The 22,479-nt window shown below is 41.4% G+C and overlaps 1 protein-coding gene across 4 annotated transcripts in view; it reads left to right on the top strand.

The window, feature by feature from the left end:
* The window catches only part of ADAMTS2 (ADAM metallopeptidase with thrombospondin type 1 motif 2), a 173,702-nt gene that overhangs the window by 130,831 nt on the left and 20,392 nt on the right, over nt 1-22,479 (top strand). For all 4 annotated transcript variants that reach the window (XM_057409507.1, XM_057409508.1, XM_057409509.1 and 1 more), the window contains 6 exons: nt 8,584-8,740; nt 9,602-9,707; nt 11,325-11,468; nt 13,375-13,507; nt 14,913-15,026; nt 21,845-21,990. In XM_057409507.1, the coding sequence (XP_057265490.1) occupies nt 8,584-8,740; nt 9,602-9,707; nt 11,325-11,468; nt 13,375-13,507; nt 14,913-15,026; nt 21,845-21,990 (800 nt within the window). The remainder of the gene's footprint in view (nt 1-8,583; nt 8,741-9,601; nt 9,708-11,324; nt 11,469-13,374; nt 13,508-14,912; nt 15,027-21,844; nt 21,991-22,479) is intronic.

Here is a 22,479-nt window from a genome sequence, read left to right as displayed (position 1 = left end):
AGCAGGGCATAAAATGGAATAATTCTGGATCACAAGCTTGCCCTAAATAACTGTGAAGATAATTTTTCTTGCATTTCTGCATCTGATTCTTACTTACATGAAAGACAATTTATGGCTTTCTGAAAAAAGTCAAAGGAATGGAAAAGGTATCATTTCATTGCTTCTCTACCTGGTGGTGTGGGCACCTACATGCCCTGGCTGCGTAAGAATATGTCTTTTAATGTTTGTGGTTTTTAAGGTACTGATCAGAGGACCAGCACCAAAGGGTGGAAGGTGAGGAGGTTTCTCTTTGGAGGGTTGTGATTATTTAGCAGCAGAAAAGCAGAGCGAAAAGATGTATAGTTCTTACTTTCTGAATCTGTTCTGAACAAAGCCTTCAATATTTTACTATCCCACACAGCTGCACTAATGATTTTTAGGAATATATATTCAAAGTACGTAATAAAAGGAAAGGAGTGTGTACAAGTTAAGGCAGTGCGTGAATGAGGCAGCCTGGTTGGCTTCACAATGTGAAAATATTATCCCAGTCTTGTTTGAGTAAGCATTTCTTTTGAAAGCATGTAGCTGGTATCTTCAGATTCATTTGCTTCATTGTAGGTAATTTATATATATTAGCAAGGATGCCATTTAAATCAACATAATTACATGACTGTTCTGTAATTGATGAATTATGTACCATCAGCATCAGGTTTATGGCAGCAGTCTGGGCTATTGCCAATTCTCCACCACTGAAAAGCCTTCTACTCTACTGTATTGGTTTGTTTTTTTTAAAGAAGATTATATTATTTTATACAATATGCTATCTGGTGATAAGAATAATATAGACAATATTTGAGTTGCATAGCAACCAGCTTTTCAGCGGTTCTTGCTCGAAGGTACTCCACTTCTTGAAATGTACTTATTTTTTAATATTTTCAAACACAGGCAACTGTACATTCAAAAGTAGTTTCAGTAATTGCATAATTGCCCTGGTAAGATGAAAAATTGGAAGATGTTCTGTGGTGATCACGTGTTGAAATTACACCAGGGGCAAATTCAAAAGAGCTGACACACTCTTACTGAGATAGTATGTTGTGTAGGTAATAACATCTGGACTAGAGAGGTGGAGACCTGCCAATGCCAGCATCTGGACTAGAGTAGAGGTGGAGACCTGCCAAGGAGCACCAGGCTTGCAGGCAGACTGGGTGTTGTGTTTAAGAAGAGGGCACCATGCGGCTGTGCTGTGTCTAGGGTAGGGGTGCTGAAGCTACCAGCCCTTTCCTGACTCCCCACTTTTCTTAGTACTTCAAATGAATGAGCAGTTCTTCATGAAGGCTCTGACCATGCCTCACTGAAGCCCACTCACTTATCAATTCCATCAATAGGATGCAAAAATGTGTTCTTCATCTACAGTGGATTTGGAAGATAGCATCCATTTCCTTGTGTTTTCTTTACATTGACTCCCGAAGTCACAGGCTGTTTTGATGTGATGGAATACTGCAAATAAGTAAACAGCGTACGTGCAGTGCATTTTTCTTCAAATGGGAAAAAGATGAGCTGGCTCGCTTCTGCCTGTTTGACTTCAGTAGTAGGAAGATTGGTTCCAAATTTTGGCAACTGTCGATACGTTTGAGATGAATATAATTCAATGTTTGGGCAAATGATTCCATTTAGACCTATTTTGGTTGTAACGGCTCTGTAATCCAACTAGCTCTAGAATACTCAGGAGAATAAGCAAAGCAGCCACTATCACCGAGTGCAGAGGAGGTGGCAAGAGATGAGCTGAGAATGGGTTTAAAAACCCTGACTGGTTATTATAAAATTTGTTTGGAAACATTTAAGTCCTGAGCACTGCGTAAAATCCTCTCATCGCCTCTTTGAGGTGGATGAATAAAGATTATTATTTCCATTTTACAGCTAAAAAAACAAAGATGCTAAGTGTTATTTTCCAAGGCCACACGGAAGGCCACTGGCAGGCTGGGATAAGACCTCAGAAGTTCCTGGCTCCAGCCCCATGCTCTGTCCATCAACAATGGTGACTTTGTGTGCAGATGAGCTGCCCTTGCACGACGTCAGGGAAGAGCACACATTCAGCTGGGATGGGTGTAATTAAAACCATTATGAATGAAAAGAAGTCAGAAAGACTTTTGCAGGACCTGAGAACTTCCAATAAATGCAGCCACCTGAGGATTTACGAGGGTTATTTCTTGGGAAATGTGAACGTGGCAGTGCAGGACACCCCTGAACTGTCTGTTGGAGCAACATGCATAGCTTGATTCACCCATATTCAGACTGGAATAGGGTGGGATGCTGTGTCTGCTCTGTACACATCTGTCAACCGATACAGAGAGAAAACCCATGTTAGCTGTAAACCAACCCAACAAGTGGTCATAGTCTGGCCATGTGTTAACTTGGTGAAACTGAAAGAGGAACCTGGCCACCAAGGCAGCCAGCCTTTCAAAAAGGTTAGGGAAGGGAAGAAAACCCAAATAGCTTAAAGATGGCAGTTCAGGAAGAAGGTAATACGGGGTGGATGTCTACAGTCTCATAGGACCAGGCTGTTCAACTGAGAAGGATTTATCAATTGTGCATGTCCAGGGTATCAGCAGAGCTCCTACTGTCTTCATTTGGGCAAGATTTTACCTTTGATCTTTTAATAAAATGGTGCTTTCTTTACCTCTGCCATCTGTGCCATCTGACCTTTTCAGTCTAAGCACTATGAGCAGGGGAGATGCTCAGTCTCAGCCAGGTTCTCCTCTTTGTTCCCCAGGAGGTGGCAAAGGTGACACAGCTGAGGTGGAAGGACAAACCAGGTTTATCCCTTAAATCTGCTGTTCATCCTTACTATTTTGCTGTTGACTTTGGTTGGGGAAAGGGTTTAGTGTTCTCCTTGTCCTGGGAAAACGCAAAGACTCTGGCTAAGAGCATTTTTGCCTGGCAATGCAAAGAGGTTGTTACCTGTACATTAGAGTTACAGAATAGCTGTGCTTGGACAGGACCTCTGGGCATCATCTAGTCCAAACCCCTTGCTCAAAGCAAGGTCACCTAGAGCAGGTTGCTTGCGACCTCATCCAGCTGGGTTTTGAATATGCCCAAAGACAGAGACTCCACAACCTCTTTGGGCAACCTTTCCCCATGTTTGACCATTCCTACAGTAAAACTACAGTAGCATTCTTACCATTTTTTCCTTGCATTTAAATGCTATTTCTTATATTTCAGTTTGTGCCCATTGCCTCTTGTCCTTTCTCTGGATATCACTGAGAAGACTGGCTCAGTTGACTTTACTCTCTTCCCAATAGGTATTTACGTACATTGATGACATGTCCCTGAGCCCCCTCTTCTCCAGCCTTTCCTTGTCAGGTCACTAATGTGAGTTGAGTATCTTAGTTTCCCACTCCCATTGGTAGATGCAGAAGACCTGATCAGCAGGCATCAAGCCCTGATCTTGCAGTATGGTATATAAACATGTCTGAAGATGAAGTTCTTCACCCCAGTTTTTGGCCATATCCAGTAACCAGTTTGGCACAGGCTGAATTGCAAGGCTAGAACCTATGTATTATATAGCATTTTGGCTGCTGTTTGTATTTTTGCACTTTTTCATATATTTAGGGTGGAGATAAAGATAACAGGAGATATTGTGCCTTATTTATGTATTAGACTCATAGCTCAGAATTTCCTACTGTGTTTCCTCGGGACCTTGAAAATTGTAAAGCTGGCTGATAGCATGAGCAGTACTTTGTATTCCTGATCTGCTTATATTTATACAGAATTAGAGACTGAAAAATGTTTACAAAATGCTGCCATAAGAAAGCTTTACAAATCCTTTGAATGCAAAATGACAGTTTGCTGAATGAGTTATTTCTGTTAGTTCAGTTACCATGGACACTCAATAATTGTGTTTGTTTATTTTTTGCTTGTTTTGTTAAGAATGAGAGAACAATATAGAAGATCTAATCCAATATGCGATGAACAATAGAAGTGCAATGTAAGCAGTGTGTTTTGCAGAGACTTAAATGTTCAAGAGGGGAAAGTCATACGTTAAGTTCTTTCCCCAGTGCACGCACTGCTGTGGTCCAACTTTTGCTTCCATAGTTTGAAGCCTATCAAGTTAAGAGTATTTCTGCTCCTTCTGGAGCAGCAGCAAAGCCTTCTCCATTGGTACTCTTGGAGCACCACCTAATGGATGAGTTAGGAAAGGTCCTTTTCCATCAAGCTGCTGACCAGCCTGAATTTCTTAAGTTCCTATCATCAGGTACCTGCTCATCAGCACCGTTCCAAAGTTGTACCCAGTTATGCCCAGGTTGGACGAGGCCTTGGGTGATATGATTTAGCGTAAGGTGTCCCTGCCTATGGCAGGGGAGTTGGAACTAGATGATCTTAAGGTCCTTTTCAACCCTAACTATTCTATGATTCTATGACAGATAAATAAAGCCGTTGGTTAAGGAAAGGTGCCATTCTGTTTGTGATACGAGTGCGTCTTTCACATGGACTGGCAATGTGGACATTCTTGACAAGTTTGGGTAGAATGTAGACTAAATTTGTGGTTTTCCTCTAAGATAACTTTGTATTTCATAGAATCACAGAATGTTTTGGTTGCCCTGCTTTGCCTGTTTTGGGTTACCCTGCTTTGCCTCTTTATATGAGTGGTAGTTGCAACTCAGTTGTTTATTTTTGTCTCTTTCTGCTGCTTCCACCTAAGAAAGAAGAGAGTAGAGAAGAAATAAAGGCAGAATCAGAAAAGAAGGAAAATGCAAGGCATTAGTACATCTTGAGTTTCTCAGAGCAAAGATTTCATCTGGTTCTCTAGGGTAGACTGTCCTCATAACCCTCTGTGGTGTCTCCTTGCATGGGGGATGTTCTCCCAGCTGAGACCTTTCCACTTCTTGGCCAACATCTCCATCTGTTTCCATCAGCAGTTCTCTGAAATGCCCACAGATTTTGTTGCTTTTCTCGCTGTGAGAAGGAAAGTTTCTCTTTCCATTGGCAGATTTCCTGCTGATCAGCTGAGTAATGCTCTCCGCAGGCCTGCTGTCCTGTTTGGAAAGAAGTCCTTCCCGGCCAGGTCTGAGCTCCCAGCCAGTGGCAGGGCCTGCATGTTGCTGGCAGTATGTGCCCTTCGCTGGCCAATGGAAACACCTACATCTCTTCTCCATATGCAGCCTGCTAGCCCCCAGACTTTGTCTGTTTGCAATCTGACAAAGAGGGATTTTATCTTTACTTTCTGTCCCTATTACTGTACATCTCTCTCTTCTTTTTTACTGTACTATCATTTAATGAGGGGCTGGGCTTTTCTGAGTCTGATGAAAGCTCCCCATTGAGTTTCAACAGAAAATATTATCAACTGTTATCTAATTACTCTACAAGAGTTAATTCCAACATGTATTACATCTGCCCTGTCTAGTAACAAGATGTGCCTAGTCCTATGATTTTGTAAGCTCCTTTCTTGCAAGACAGCAGCATTTATCTGTAAAGGTGAGGCAGCTGGAAAAGTGAATAAAAATGCAATATAAAGGCATGTTTGGCTCAAGAAATCTCTAATCCAAAGACTACCTAAGCCTTAGAGGTTATGTGGAGGGAAATACTACACTATATATGCGTTCCTCTATTTCTTTTCCCTGGGCAATTGCATAGCATGGTGAGGTTGACTCGGAGCCCATATCAGCAGTTTGCTGGCCATGCAGTATTCACTGTTAGTACTGCTGGAACCTTTCTGATTTGGAAGTCCTTGACAAGTTGCAGAAATTGGGAACTTGACTGAAAATTTGCTAGGAATCAAGTGAATTTCTCCTTTTGAGGCTGCTTACAATGAAGAAAGACAAGGGATTTGTGGCCAGATTATTTGAATGCTCAGTGGGCTCTGAGTACTCAGCAGGTAGACTGAGTATTTCCTCTTTGGAAGCCTTCTTCACTGACACAGAACCTCAACTTGCTATTTGTATCTGTAACACATGGACACTTAAAATAACTCACTTCCTACAGGATACCTCATTTACCAAATTAAAGAGCAGTAAGGTTCAATTTTACGTGCCACACTCATGATGTTAAAATTCTGTCATTGGCAAAGAAGTCAGGTGGTCAGCTGAAAGATGATTTATAGACTTGTGTGTTCTCAGTTCCCCTCTACTGCCAAAGGGATTTTCTTCATTTTCGCCATTGTGTTGAATGCAAAAGACCCCACAATGCTCCACATTAACCAGTTGGTCCTCCTTTCAAACTCAAAAATAACTGTTTTAATAAATAAGCATTGACATGCTCTTGGACTGAACCAGTGGTTTTTGCCCTCAGAATGGACGTAAGTATACAGTGAAGACATTTGTTGACTTATGCCAGATGCCCAAACCGGGGGGAGCTGCTGGGCATTTCACTGCAGCAGACTTGATTTTCATCAGGAAAGTGCTGCAAGCTGCTGCAGTTTAACGTTAGTTCATTCAAAGAGTAATCTTCTGCTTTCGTGCTGGAGTCCACGCTCAAGGTTTCAGTTTAGTGGGCAGAGAAGAGGTGGCATATGACAGAAGAAAGCTATAATAAAGTGGTTACTTGGAAATTGTTGACCTTTTGATGTTCTGTGCTTGTTTGCGGATCACGCAGAGATTTTATATGTATTCATATACCCTTAAACCAAGGCACACGTTGATAGTGTGTGTGCTTTGTCCATTTTTCAATCAATGCAGCTTCTAAAATGGGATGAATTTCATTTGGTAGAATGTACAGAAGGAGGTCATCAGGAGACAAAGAACTATTCGTGATACACATGCCTTGAGATTTCTCAACTTCATTTTACAGCATTCTTTGCTTTTTGAATCTTGCAATAAGATTTCTCACTGAACTCCTTGAAGGCATTGATTTCTTCTGTGAGGTTTTGGAGAAATGAGAACAAGGTGGAGATGATGGAGATAGGGTTTTTGTTTGTTTGCTTGTTTGTTTTTGGTTTACCTCTGATGGATGTTATTAAACACTTCAACAATGGTCAAATGTTGTTAAACTGAATAGGATTTTTGCTTGAAGATCCAGGATTTTACCCTGTAATAGTGACTCAAAGTTTGTTTAAGTCTGTTTTTATAAATATACAAAGATGCAATAAAGGCACCACAACTGTCCCACCATTTAAATACAGTTATTAGTTCAGTTTCAAGGGAATTATGGCTGGAAGCAGTATGATCCAATGTGGGATTATATTACAACTTTTTCATTCCACAGTGGTATCAGAATCCAGACTGTGCCTCTATTTGGTTTATTAATTTGTTTTTCTGAACATTTGCAGAACTGTAATACTCTGAGTTTGCCAGAATCAGACCTCAGTTTGGCAGCCTTTCCTTTTATCAATTCCAGTTGTTCCTCCACAACCCTTTGAGGATTTTCTTTTTCATGTAGTCAATCCTCTGTGTACTCCATCATGCACTCAATTAGAGGACACGTCAAATACATCTGTAATTGAAAACGAACTATATTACTTCTTTCTTATTTTTGGCCTAGGCAAGGTTTTGCTCTACGTTAAGTATTCTGGAATGATGAATGCTTACAGTACAGTATAGCATCTAAATTGTAGTGGTTTGTGTTATGATTACAGTGTTGTCATGGCAATATAATTTTTGCAAAGGAAGAGCCAGGGTTCACATGTGTAGTTCTTACAAACCCTGGATGGCCTGGGATGGGTCAATTAGTCATGCATTTTATAGCATCCCACATACAATAAGCTTTCTTATGTCTTAGCAATGCACAGAACGAAGTAGAATTAGCTGGGAATTCTTAAGAAAGTACAAATGTACTAGTTGGATTTTAACATTTCTTTCTCTTTCTTATTGAAAAGAATTGCCCTTTGCACCACACCTTACACTCATCTGAGTTGGCTAAACCGTGTCAGCACACCACACCTAACGTGGTTTATAGGGAGAATGGTGTGGCACGGTTACCTTCTGAATGACCTTCAGATACAGAAGGGATAGTGCAAACACACTTTAGGGACAGTCATTGGGAAAGTCCATTTCTGAAATCAATGATTCAAGTGCAGCTGAAAAAAGTGCTCTCAGGTTTTAGACTCACAGAGGATCCCGTAGCATTCCAAGGTCTGACAAAACAGCCTAACCCCTCAGTTTCACAGCAAAAGTGGCTGATGAACCAGGGCAGGGTGCTGTCTATCTGCTGCTGTTGTGATTTGCTTCCTTCACCATTACACATTACTCTTTCCCATGCCAGGTTTGTCTCTGCTGGCCAAGAGCCACTGCAGTTCTGATAAAGGCATGGCCTCAATCAGAAACTGTATAACCAGACCGGAAGTGATGGTGCAAGCCAGTGGCATATATATAATAATGCACAGTATCAATTTTGTCTTTAAAATACTCATCTTTTTGGTTTTCTTTTTTTTCTTTTGTTGTATCTTAGATCTCATTAACTGAGGAAATCACATTTAATCTAACCATGAACTTCAGCTACTCTCTTACTTTCTTGATCCAGTAAAATTTGTTTCTGAAGTGTAATTGCCTCTTTGTTAAGAACAAACTTGTAATGGAAACGGGATGTTTAGTCCCAACTGAACAAGATGGGAAAACAATTGCCCAAGCTTTTAATAAGGAACTGTTGGTGTCTTTTTCCCCTGTGCACGTGCAGTCTATGAGTCTGATAGAGATTGGGAACCCTTCACAAAGCCTGGAGAATGTGTGTCGTTGGGCTTACTTGCAGCAGAAACCTGACACTGGGCATGCAGAATACCACGACCATGCTATCTTTCTCACAAGGCAGGATTTTGGTCCATCTGGCATGCAAGGTAAGATGTGTATCAGGTTTTGTTTGGCGTTTGTGTTCATCCCTTAGCAAGGCTAGTCATGCAAAGTTTAATTGTGCATCTTTTGCTTAGTTTTGGTTAACATTTTCTTTCCCCAAGAGCTCTGCATGGGGCCATTTTCAGTTGTAATTGTGTCACTATTTTATCCTTTCTTAGTGGGGGGATTGTTTATTGGATCATTTCTTTGCTCTTGCTGAAGCCAAGAAAATGGGATCTATATGTAAACAGTCCTGAAAATGCTGAAAGATTAAAGAGTAGATTTTGTGTTTAAACTCCCCAAAGCTGTTGCCATGTCACAGCAGGATTGCCAAGAAATATTGTTATGGTGAGGTGTGGAACAGCAAGGCCACGTGCTGTCCACTTTTTCCTTTCTTCAGGGCTCTGCTCCTGTGAGCTCAGGTTTGTTCACTGGAGGGGATAAATCTCAGAGCTTTCCCATTTCTTTTGGGCTGGCCAGGTCTGCTGTCAGCACAGGGATGGGGCTTTGCTCACTTGTTCCCTGAGGGCTGGAACCGCACTGAGCTCCTCGTGGGCTGTAACCCAGAGGCATGTAGTGTCCTTTTCCCCTGTTGCATCATGCGCTTAGGGAAGGCAGTTGCAGGATGGTCCAGAGGTAACAGCATTTCCCTCGGTGAGCTGGGAATTTAGTTTTCATTTATTCAACAGGCTGGTTTGATCTGTTTCGTAGATGAGGGAGCACATTATTAAATGTTTCAGGGACAGAGGCCTCTTGAGAGGAGCACATCAACTATGTTTGTGTCACAGCAAAAGACAGATGTTTGTCCTAGAGCTGCTCACCACATTGCCTTCCCATACTTCTGGAACACTTGCTATTTCTCACAGGCTACGCTCCGGTCACTGGAATGTGTCATCCTGTTCGAAGCTGCACTCTGAACCATGAGGATGGTTTTTCATCTGCATTTGTGGTGGCTCATGAAACTGGACATGTGTGAGTAGAACTGTGGGCATCCTGTGTCCTACCTTAAAATGTCTTTGGTGCTGACAAATACCAACGACATTGAAAAGAGTCAATTTATGTTAAGAAACAATATTCATGGTTGGCTCTGGCTTCAGGTCTCAGCTCTCTCAATGCTTTCTTTATGATCTTAAGTAAGCTTTATATTTGGGTATTTTCAAATGGAAAAAGGAACTAATACCAAAATATCTTCCTGGGCTGCTGTGAGAGTAGATTGAATGATGTATTGTAATCTGGTGGAAATGTAAAGTACTCATAATGTATGAATTCATTGAGTCAGTGGAATACATGAGTCTTGAAAACAATCCATATTAAATAAGCACATCATCTGTATATGTTACTTCTGGGAAAGGATACAATACTGTATAGAAATGAGGTGCCAAGCACTGAGGTTACAACTGTTCTATATATTTCATAGAAAAAAATGCAATCATTTTACTTACTGATGCAAGTAGAACCAATTACTGGGCAGCATTTATCACGATTCTGGTTTCTCCTTGAGAATTTTAGTTTCCCTCTTTGCAGAGAACACCCACTGATTTCCCATTTTCTCTTTGGTAGAACAACAGCTCCCAGAAGGCTTTTTCTGAACAGTTTCAATCTATTCTCTTTTCCCTAAGGAAGCTTGCAGGCCCTTTTCTCTTTGTTGTATCAGAATTATTAAGGGCTTTAAAACAAAAAGTTAAAATCACTGTAAATGTATCTTAATTAGACAGGGACATAGAACTGATACCCAGATGGTATTTGATTCCAGAGTTTTTGAATTAGGATTAAAAAGAAGACAGAGTGAGCTTTAAAAGAGATTCCACTGGGGAACATTTGTAATCCTTCAAATCACACTCTGTTAATTTGGCTTAAATTGCAGACAGATATTTCACGTGTTAGTCAAACAGTGCTTATAAAAAAATGCAGTAGAAAATCCTAACAAATGAAAAGGGGAAAACATATAATAAAACGAAAAGAACTTTTTAAATATCTGTATTTTGGGATAATTTCTGGAAAGCACCCAATACTTTCCAGGCTGTTTCACATGTAACAATGTGGGAATGCTACTGGGCAATTCCAGCAGCTAGTCTAAACTAGCTTTTGGTGTGGTGTCCTTGTTTTTCCTCATGGAAAGGACTTGTCTACAATTGCAGATTACTTCAAATTAAGCTAAGGTGTGATGTTTTAAAAGTTAGATAAACTCCTCAATAGCTCCAGATTGGAGTATGAATTAATTTATGTTAATACTCCACGGGGGTGGACTAGCTCTTTAATCCAAAAATGGATTCACTGAGCTGTAGTAATTCACAAATGTGGATGTGCACCAAAGTCCAAAGAAGGTATTTTTAGTCTAGAGGATTCAGCTAATCACATGAAAGTACTCTCAAGGGTCAACACTTCATTGTGGGAGCTACTACAGATGAGCTGTTTAGCTTCAGGCTCACCCTGGTTTATTTCTTATGACTTTGCGCATGTGGACAAGGGTCATGAGGCTTACGAACCTCGTTGCAGTCAACCACTGGTGACATTTGGGATGGGGAAGCACTTGGGCACAAAGAGTTCACCTGCAATATAACCGTGCTGGCTCTCTCCTGTGCGGGGCAGTTTAGGCATGGAGCACGATGGCCAAGGGAACAGATGTGGGGACGAAGTCCGCCTGGGGAGCATCATGGCCCCTCTTGTGCAAGCCGCATTTCATCGCTTCCACTGGTCTCGTTGCAGCCAGCAAGAGCTGAATCGATATCTCCAGTGAGTAGCTGTTAAGCAGTCTCTCTTCTTTGATTAGGAAGCATGTAAGAACAATTCTGCATCTAGCATTTGTGCTTTAGCCTTTTGTTAGTTACTAAAATGGGGTTGACTAAAACAAAGGATGCTCCTATTGGGAACAAGATACTTTCCTATCAGTTGCAAATAATAAGGCAAGTTCTCTGCCCATATGAAATTGTTCTCATTTCATTTGCATCTATTCATTTTCTGGATATTGATAGCATATATGCTGTCCTCTCAAGGGGTATGAGAAGGCATTATTACAAATCTCATTGCTAACTTTCCTCCCTCTCTAACGTAGTGTCTGGCTGGAGGAGTGCTTATGCTACTCAGCACTGTGGTGTCTATCTTACAGATACCAAATTTGTCTTCAAAAGCCATTTGCTGCTTATGATACCTGTCAATGATAAGATGGTACTGCCTAAAGAGGAAATTCTGCCCTTCAAGTGCTCAGGGCTCTTCTTGACTCTACGATATCCAGAGAAAGGGCATGGTTCTAGAAATAATTCTTCAGTTGTTACTTTTCCTTCAGGTGCCCTAAATGTAAAACCTGTTTAAACAGCTTCATCTGTGTCCTTTGCCTTCCCTTTGAACCTGACACTTAGGGCACTAGACCTGCTCTGGATTTCCTTGACAAACTGTGATGTTTATGACCATGGTTTTGCTCCATATAGAAAAAAACTTCCCCTGTTGTTAAGTGCAAGTTGTATGGCAAAAATATGGGGAAACTACAAGGATTCTTAGCAAAACCTGAAAATGAGTAGGGAAAAAATACAGCAAAATACAGGAAATAAAAACAAGTCGGTCTTTTTGTCAATATTTGTATTATCTTGGGTATCTTAGGTATGGCAATGGAATAGAAATATCGTGAGGGAAGCATGATTGTTTCAATTAGCAAGATCCTTCAGAGCATTAGACATTAAATAAAAGTCATCTGGCCTAGAGCCGCTTTACATTCTTTTAAATACAGCTATTTGAAAATATCTTGTAACAAAGCAAAATGGTGGCTTGCTTTGTAGTGAATCTAACCTCAAAATTCTGCTTTGAGCCGTTGGTATCTTCAAGGCAACCTGAACAATTGCCAGAGCAGACTTGTTTATGCTGTCCTCATGTCTGTTAAGTAACTCAGAGACATTTCAGAGATACTGTTGACCATGTTGGTTTTGTGAATTATCAATGAATGGTTAACACAGTATAATCATTGGTTATTAGCATCAGTCCTTTGTCCTCCAAACAACTTAGGTGTGATTTTAGTACAATACAGGCTGTCTGCACTATATAGGAGGAGGGGAGATACTCCCATATTCATCTCACAGAAAGGAAGCTTTGCACGAAGTATGGATGGAGCTGAGAGCTACCAGGAGAAACAGAAAGGGAGCAAATGAGCGTTTAATGCAGGCAGGAAAGCACACGTTTGTAAATGAGTTGCTGCTTTCAGCAAGGACACAGGAAAAACTGCAAAGCTTAGTGGTAATCTCGGATGCTTACCCTGGTGTCTGCTTCTAAAACTTCACTTGAAAGACAGTTACAGGCAGCAAGAAATTCCACAAATGGAAAATTAATTAAACGTTCTTTTCTTCTGGGTCTCATGTGGATTCTTCCTTTGATTCCTTTCACATAAGGAGCCTGGAGACTGATAGGAATTTACCTGCAAGGTAAATGGAAATTACAATGGAAGGGCTTCAGAAAAATTATATACAGCATCCATTAAAGGTGGATACGATATGCTAAAGTTAACGTGAATGTAATTGCAATATTAGCTGCTCTTCACGACCAGCATCTGAGAAATCATAGGCTCTGTTTAGCTTGGAACAAGAAGACAATGAAACTACAAACACTGTGCAAGTCTCACAGCCCCATCTGTTACTCTAATTTTTGCCTGTTGCAGTTCCTACGATTGTCTGCGTGATGATCCCTTCGAACACGACTGGCCTTCCCTTCCACAGCTGCCAGGAATTCACTACTCCATGAATGAGCAGTGCCGGTTTGATTTTGGTTTGGGCTACATGATGTGCACAGCTGTGAGTACTTAAGTCTGGCTTCTGCTGTTTCTCATCCAGAAGCGTTGTGTCTGTGAAATGCCCTTAATAGAGACAGTGTAGTGGAGCCCACAAGGAAAGATGTTGTGCCCACTTAGCTGTAAGCAAGGAATGACAATTGAATGTTGGCAAATACGTTATTTTAAGTATCTCTGTCTCTTTTGTTTCAAACTGGAGTTATAGAAATAATTATTCTGTTGTCTCAAATAGCTATTAACTTCAAGCAAACAAGTTGGCTTCATTATTAAGCTACAAAACTCCCACCCAGGCGTGAAGGAGATGGATTTGGTGGTATATCTTGCAGCACAAACATGGGACACTTTGCTTTCATGATCCAGTTTTATGAAAAGTATGATACACTTTGATGCCAACATGAGAAAATAAATTTGACAGTGAGTAGAGCAGCTTGGAAGGACTCTTGATAACATGGTTGGCTTTCTTGCACCAGGAAAACATGAGACAAAGTCTAAATCTAAAGCAAAGCAAGATTAGTGCAACTCTCACTGGATTAGCTTCAGAAAGTAGTCTTTTGCAGCAGGACTGTGCCTCCCACCTCCAGCTCCTCAAGTAGGACAAAATACTAAATGGAAAGAGATGTTTTCAGCTGGTGTGGCAGCTGCTAACACATAACATCTCTGCTTCCATTCCCATCTGCAGGAATATGTGTGCCGAGCTTTGTCTCTAGAGAATGGATGAGAACCTTTAAAGCATTAGCTGTAGTGCTGTGTCTTGACACAATTCTCACTGATGCTGCCTTGGAAGAATGGCCCAGCCAAAGAGGGTCTTCTCTTACCTCCGTTCTTCAGAGCCTGGGGGACAGAGGCTTTCTGTTCTTCTTTGTTCAGAATAGCCAAAAGCATGTCCAGACATCATGTTTTAGTATATTGTGTGGTGGGTGGTGCTCATCCTCTCCTCTACAACCTAGAGGTAAAATGCTGATTTATTCATTGGGTCAAATTTCCATCCTCCTAAGAAGGTGATTGCAGCAGCTGAGCTGCAGTCCGAGCAGTTTCCTTCTCCCATGAGTGCACAAGGATTTTATGGTTTCTTTGTCAAATGAAGCAGCACCATTTGAGGAAGCTGTAAGGAAACACAGCGTGCGTCTGACTGTCAGGAGGACTCCTTTTCCCCTTGTCCCTTTGGTCACTACTGTAAAACTATTTTTGCCTGACTTTGAATGCAAGGTGGGACCTCACTTCAGTCACTGATGATTTTGCGTGAAAGCTCAGATAACACACAGACACTGGAGTGTTCCTCAGGAATCGGTGATGAGAGCTGGCATTTACAGCTAGAGAAGGAAAAGCCCCGCCGTGCTGCAGCTCCTATTACAGTTTCCAGTGGGAGCTCTCTCAAAGCATCGTCCCCTCTGTTTTTTCTTGTGTTTCAGTTCCGTACGTTCGATCCCTGCAAGCAGCTGTGGTGTAGCCACCCCGAGAACCCCTACTTCTGCAAAACAAAGAAAGGGCCTCCGCTGGACGGGACCATGTGTGCACCAGGAAAGGTGAGAGCGGGTGTTGCTCATGTGTGTTGGTGTGCAGTTGGGGATGTTCCCCTTAAAATCAAGGGGAATGAGAGAAGAACCTAACTTGAGGACCTAAACTCATGAGTGCAAGTAAGGCTGTTGAGCAGTGTGAGGGGAGGAGGTAGGGGCCAGGGTTGGTGTATCCTTCATGACAGCTCTGTGAACATCAAACCCCATCCTCAGGCAAATCATGGAAGCATCTGCAGATTGCCCTGTGCTTCTTGGCAAGTCTTCGTGGTACAGCAAAATCTAGGGATATTTCCACTCATCTGTGAGTTTTGTGAGGCTGGAGGGGTTATGTTTATATCAGTGATGTTATGGTGATGCTGACTGGTCTCCCCAGTGCAGGGGGTGCAGAGCAGTGAAGTCCTGGAGATGACAGCCCAACTGCTGTGGCTGCCATGAGGGAAAGGATAAATGTGGGAGTTGAATATTAGCTAGAGGCAACCAACATGATGGCAAAGATGAAGAGGGAAGGGCTGATCTGCAGAGGTGGATTTGCTGCCTTGATGAGCGTCAAGGGATGCATGAGGAAGTGTGGAGGAAAGGTCAAGGTGGCAAGGGCTCAGACAGCTCAGACCCCATAGCCACCATGCTGGACCTGCTCCAGGTCTCTGTTATCCTTCTGTGGCGGTCATGCTGTGCTCATAGTGGATCTGAACTCCAAGTCCTTTGAAGTCTGCTGTAAAAGTCTGGCTTCCCTGGGCTTTGGATGCAGAAACTGAGGGGGAGAGGAAGATGTTGCTACTTGGAAGGATTGTTTGGTAAAACCGAAGGGATGACATCATTTATGTGATAAATGAATTGTATTAGCAGCTGCTCTTACGGGTTGAAATGTGTTTTTTTGTGAAAACACAATGTAATGCTAAATTAATTCCCTAGCAAGTCATACTCTATATAAACCATGACTTTCTGCTTTTCTCTGCTTTAGATTATTCCTTTTGTAACAGCATTATTTCTTGTTTAAACATATATATATTCAAATATAATCCAAAAGCTTAGTTTCTTTCAATTAACTTTTCTACATCTTGATTTTTGCCTTAAAAATACTAATGAACCCCCCAAAAAATATATTCCATTTTGTTGCATCACCCTCTTCCCCAAGCCATTCATTCATATTAGTATTTAAGCAGAGATGAGAAGATAAAAAGGACTTGTAACCATACAGTTGAGGATCTGTCAGTGCTTCCATTATAAACAGTTTGTCAGGATATTATGCAACTCAGCTGTAAAAATTTTCTCTGGACTGGAATTTGGGATCCAAGGCTCCAGCAAACTGTGCAGACAGCCAGGCTTTTTAGCTCAGTGGAGATGCAAGAGAGCATGTGCACATTCTGAAGCTTCAGTAGATGATGGGACTATGACTGTTTTATTCCCAAAGGAGCTGTGCCAGGGTTTTTTTTTGATAAATAAATCTATTGCAACCTTCAAGAAGAAGAGAGAGTGACAGAAAATGAAAAACATTTTATTAGATAAGGCTGAGCAGTCTGAGCTGAACACATTTTAGAATATAGCAGCGTTAGGAAGGTTGTACAGCTGACTTCGCATACCGGCGCTCAGCGTTTGACCAGTGTATTTATTAGTTGTTGTTGTTTTCAGTATAGGCACATCAGATCAGTGCTTTTCCATCTGTTCCTTTCGTTTTCATCCCTGCCTTTGATTTGGTCTTCCCCTGTTCACTGTCTTTATCAATTTGGAAATACCAGAGACTCTTACCTGAAAGGGCAGGAAATGTGAAATGCATATATTGCCCAAAGCTGGGGCTCAGTTGACGTGTTGCAGATACATCTCCCGTGATACCTCATCAGCACATGAGGAAGAGGAAGATAACTTCAAACGTGATACACTATTCTCTTTGGAATAACACGAGAAGAGAAAGGAACAGAAACATAAGCAATTAAAGATGTTAATTCAAGAAGATCCGTTTTTTCCCCACTTTAGAGACTTGCAGTTTTCATGATTTTCATACCACTAATTCCCAGGGCCTATTTTAAGCTCAAACCAATCACAACACTGCTGATGTGTCAAAGAAACATCCTGGCTTTGCAGCAGCTGAGGGGACCGAATGCCAGAAACCAAAGTGATGTTCCCGAGACTAACGCGACGTATGGTGCGTAGATGTTTGCACCTAAGCCTGGTGTTCACATAGCTGAGAACTGGTCTCTTCTCTTTCCCAAGCTTAGCAGATGCTATTGAGGAGAATCCAGTCCAGCTGCCTCCTTCCTAACTGGGGCAAGAACAGTGATGGGAGACATGAGATCCATAGCACATTATCAACAAGCATGCTGATAAGAGTCATGTCTGCACACCCAGGCTGTCATGGACTTAAACACTGGCCCTTAAAAATGGAAGGAAGATTAGTCTTTCTAATGCTGTCTATATATGTCTATGTACGCACACATATAGATGTATATTTAAGTAAATATATGTAAATGTATGTAAGCTCTTCTGTGCTGCATGTGGTTATCTGAAAGAAGTTGCCAGAAGAGTGAGGTTCTGCCGTTTCAAAAACTTTTTGATGGGTCTCCTTGTGCAAATGGAGGCACTGAACAACCATTATGGTAATTGGCAGCAAATTAATAAGTTGCTGGGTCTAGGGAGAGAAAAATAAAATATTCTCTTGGAGCTTCCCAGCCAGGGAAGAAAACTGCTATTTTGGTAGGCTCCTAAAGGAAATGAAGTATTTCATATTGCTCCCAGCCTGAGTTTTTAAACTAGATTGAGTTTTCAATAGCAAGAGGGAAGATTCTGTCAATTTGGTGAAGCTTTGATGATGCAGCAACTTGCAATTACTTCTGTGTCTGAATATTCACATTAAATTCCATGAAATTACTCCAGTGTGTAAAGTTAAGCACATGGAGGGTCAGAGTCTTAATGTGAAGTCAAAGACACTCCATAAATTGCTGTAGTAAACCATGCAGATGAGGCATAGCTGTGCGGAGATTAACTCTGCATAGCATTCTGTGGATTAAAAGAAAACATATGCTTTCAGCTGATAATTTATTTACTGTATACAGTTCTGTCAGTTCCACCGTGGGCTTCAGGCTTCTGAAGCCAACCAACCTCCTGAACTGTATCATCAGCTTTTGTTCCATTTTTTTAAGCTATTACTCTTCTGGGGAGACATTTGTATCAGCTGAAGTAGGTAACTGCTCTCCACAGGACAGAAATAAAACCCAAAGTCATTCATGCAAGGAGACCGCACGCTCGCGTCCATCTGCTTGCTGCAGTGACTAGTGAAGGTTTCACCACCTGAGCCCCTTTTGTTTCTTCTCTGGGAGAGAGGCAAGAGCCTGGTACCTGCCCCTGCCAGCCAAGCTGATGTTGCTTTTGGATTTGGCTTACGTGCCAAGGATCCAGCACAGACCTTGCAGGTCTTGTCTTTCCTTGCACCGGGTTAATGAGAGGATCTGAGTCAAACTTGGAATGATTTTTTAGTCTGTCCGGAAAGGAAGGGAATGATTAAATATTGAAATAAATAGATATTATTGAGAAGGAAAATGGACCGAGAAAAAAGGTTTCTGAAAACACTAATGTGTTCTCAAAGCAATCCAGATAATTTCCCACTGAGAAAGCTGACCTCAGCTTCTCTTGGAGACAGGAGACAGATGGGTAAGTGTATGCTGTGTTAGTCACCACAGAAACAGTGAGGATACTTGATTCTCCACTGAAGAAACTTTTACTGGCTCAGGGTAGATTTCAGTGTTAGAGCTTTCAGTTTATCCCTTGCAACTAATTATTCTGAAGCAGATGGAGCAGCCTGCGTGTGATGGGAAATGCAAATAAATAAGTAACTTTCTCTTGATATGATCTCAGGACGCTGAAGAGAGCTGAGGGACACCTGCTGTGATGCAGTACAAGGGTTACCTATGAGTAACTGGGGTGTCAAGCAAGGAGAGAGGAAAGTCACAAGTTGCTGCCCAATACAAAATAGGTAGAGTTATCCATGGAAGATCTTCAAGTCTTCTTGAAATATTAACTTGCAGATGTGTTAAGCCCACAGGAACACACTGGCTCTTTTTTTGGCATCCACAGCAGCTGTTTCAAAGAACTGCTGAAAACAGCAGTGGAATGTTTTACTGCAAGAGATTTAAGCTTCCTCTCCTGGAAATTGCACTTGTTTTGGACTGTCCTGTTTGCCAGAAAAAGAGGCGAGACTGTAAGAAGTCATCTTCTCTTCCACTAGGAAAACAATTTGCATTCACCCAGGGTTTTTTTCTCATTAAAAGAAAAAATTGCTTTAATGTACTTCACTCTTTAAATGAAACCCCCTGTTTATGAAGGGAGTAGTGGTTGAAATTGGCTCTTTTCTGCCTCATTATGTAGTTAATGTAGTAGCAATGGGAAGGGTTGGCTCTAGCTTCCTTTAGTGCACTGGAGATTGCTCCATCTCTGGTTTTACCTTCTCATGCCTTTTCTTGCATGGGTCTGCACAGAGGAAGACTTGGTTGTGAATCATTTTGTTTTATGTAGGCTCCTTTCTTTTAATCCGCAAACAAAAAGGCAGAGCTGGGGATGACTCATTTTGCACAAATGCTTGTCTCCTAATAGCTTCCTGACAATCAGCATATGACCAGCTACTCCAGTAAAAATCAGGGCTGCTCTTTCTTTCACGCACCAAAGTCAGTAAGACTTTTCCATGTTTGCCTTCCAGTTCAGGGACCAGTCACGGTGTCAAATAAGTTGTTTATTAGTGGTTGTTGCAAACCCACATCCCCCTGTTCCTGGCTAAAACAGGGAAAAGAGACTGGAAAACACAACATCACATGTCTCTCCTCCTCCTCCAAGTGTTGGATCCTGGATCATCACATCACAAACATATGCTGCATGGCTCTTGAAACAGATTTGGTGATTGCTGTGGAACTTAACACCTGAAGGATGCAGAACCCTGATAAAAGGATGTGTAAGCAAGCACAGATCAGGAGCTGTCACATCTCATCTGCTTCCAAGCCCAACTGAAATTTGTATTGACAAGCTGATGCATTGCCAGCTTCCTCTGCATCTCTGAATGGTCCCATTGCTACACGGGGCCTGACAACTCAAACTGTTCCTTCAAACAAACCTCTCTAAAGCCATAAGTAAACAGTCCCTGAAGGGTACAATGCTGAGCTTCAAAGCAGAGGAAAGAGAAGGACACATTAGCATTTTGCATTTCTTTCATGCTTTGCTGAATTATCTCTTGTTCTGTCAAACAGCTAAGAAAAATCTGCCCATTACAGCTCTGGAGCAGGATTGGTATAATTGGCTTTGTGGTAGCTCATCTATTTCATAGGTTTTGACTTCGAATATTTGAAGTAATGAGAAAGAATGAATAGTTGAAACCTAATTTCTCCTCTTTTTTCTACTCCTTGTCCAATCAAATCAGCACCAAAATAAATTACATGAATAAAGAGCCAGTCACAGAGCAGGGTAGCAAATCAGTAAGCTGTGTCTTGTCACTATTTTACTAATGATTCTCTCTTTAATTCAGCATTATTAATGATTATCCATCACTTTTGAATTTGTCTTCCAGAGCACTAATTGCTCTATGCTTAAGAACGCTCTCCTGTTCTATATCTTCTGATTTTGTTTTTGCTGGCAGCATGCATTTAGCCATATGCTTGGCTTGTGCTGCCTGCCAAATTCCTGAGTTCCAGGGCTTGTTAAGCTGTGTAAAATGTTGTTGTTGACTTGAATGTTAAGGAAAGTAAGTGACTGATTGCACTTGTTGTTATAGCCATCTGTGTGCCTGAGCCAGAGCTCTCATCCCAGCAGTAACCATTAGCGCAGACAAACTGCGACAGCCTAATGCAAAGTCATTTGTTGGGCTGGAAGTGTTTTCCAGCATCCTCACTTCATCAGTTAGCTTTTACGAAAGCAGAAATAGTGCTAGAAAGGGCTGGAGTATGTGATCCTTGAGAAGAATTCACCCTGACTTCAGTTAAGTAAAAATTCCTTGATTAGAGACTGCAGGAACTGGTGGAAAGGCATTTTTCAGGTTTCTTTAATGAAAGGAGACAGTAGAGAGTATCAGTACTGAAGCTATGAAGGCTCTTAAAGAAATGTGCAAATACCACATAGGTTTGGGGAATGTAAAATTATGTGTTTCAACCTCTATAGAATGACTGTATTAAAAATCAGGTAAAGGGAAAGCCTATTAGGGCATGATTAGCTGCCCAGAAGTGGCACTGTGCAAGACTACTCCCTAATGAAGACTTCCTGGTATTTTGGTCAATTTTAATGGAAGATCTCCACAGAGACCACAAGAGTTCTTTATTTCATAGCACTAATACCTAAAATGTGAGCTGTCTTTAATTTCATGCCACTTGCCTGGTCACATTTAGTGCAGGAATCCGTATGCTGAGTTAGGAGCTGCTGGGAAGGGCGGTGCTGCAGCAGGAGCACGTGCTGCCGCTGCCTGAAATGGCTGCATGTGATGGTGGAGGCAGACTTTTACCTTTATCCTCCCAAGATTTGGAATTGTGTTATTTCCCTTAAATAAATCTGTATCAGTTATCTTGAAATCACCGCTGCAGACAAGTGATGAGTAGATGTAATGCTGAGAGCAGTTTAACAAACTTGGTAGGCTTGAGTCTAAGTGCACAAGATACGTATGTGCACGCTTAGTGTGTGTAAGTTTATAAAATCTGACTGAGTTTGGGATCATGGGCACAGCCTGACAGTGAGTCTCACTATTGCTGCTGGAGAGGTGAATAAAGCTTCCAGAACTTGTGCCTAAAATGAAATCTGTTGCACTACAGCTTCTCACATCGTAATTTCACCATCTAATCATTTTGACGTATGATTTTGTTTCTTAGCATTGCTTTAAAGGCCACTGCATCTGGCTAACCCCAGACATCCTGAAGCAGGATGGACACTGGGGGGCATGGAGCAAGTTTGGCTCTTGTTCTCGCACATGTGGCACTGGAGTGAAGTATAGGACACGTCAATGTGACAATCCACAGTAAGTATGGGTGGATCCATATGTTCTTCTGATGTGGAGTGAATGAATTGTGAGAATCCTTGCTGAATTACTAGTGATGCTTGTTAAATCTGACCTGTAGTCTATGTTGTTAGACATTCTACTTTTTGGGCCCTCAGCAAGTCATGAATCATCTTAATTTCTCAGTTTATCCACCCTTTAAGCTGCTTATAGAGTTACAAGTATCTTGGAAGTGCTATTATGCTATTGCATAAAACATCAGTAAAAGTTTAGGGCCCTGTATATGTCTTGTTTTAATACATGAGTAGGAAATAATGGCAATGAATTGCTGGAGGTTTCTTTTAAATGCGTATACTTTTAACAGATCCTTGTTAATCCACTTTTTGGATATTTCAACAAGAAGTTCCTAAAATATTTTCAAAGTGTTTTCATTCCAAGTTGGAGCAAAGCTCCAGAGATCAGGACCTTCCCCAAAGTTAATTTTAGTGATATTGAATTGGTTTGCTTTGA

Source organism: Pezoporus wallicus, unplaced genomic scaffold (assembly GCF_028554395.1).
Source record: "Pezoporus wallicus isolate ANWC-B61680 ecotype Strahan unplaced genomic scaffold, APGP_CSIRO_Pwel_v1 contig_8166, whole genome shotgun sequence".
Lineage (NCBI taxonomy): Eukaryota > Metazoa > Chordata > Aves > Psittaciformes > Psittacidae > Pezoporus > Pezoporus wallicus.
This window is presented reverse-complemented; position numbering and strand designations above follow the sequence as displayed.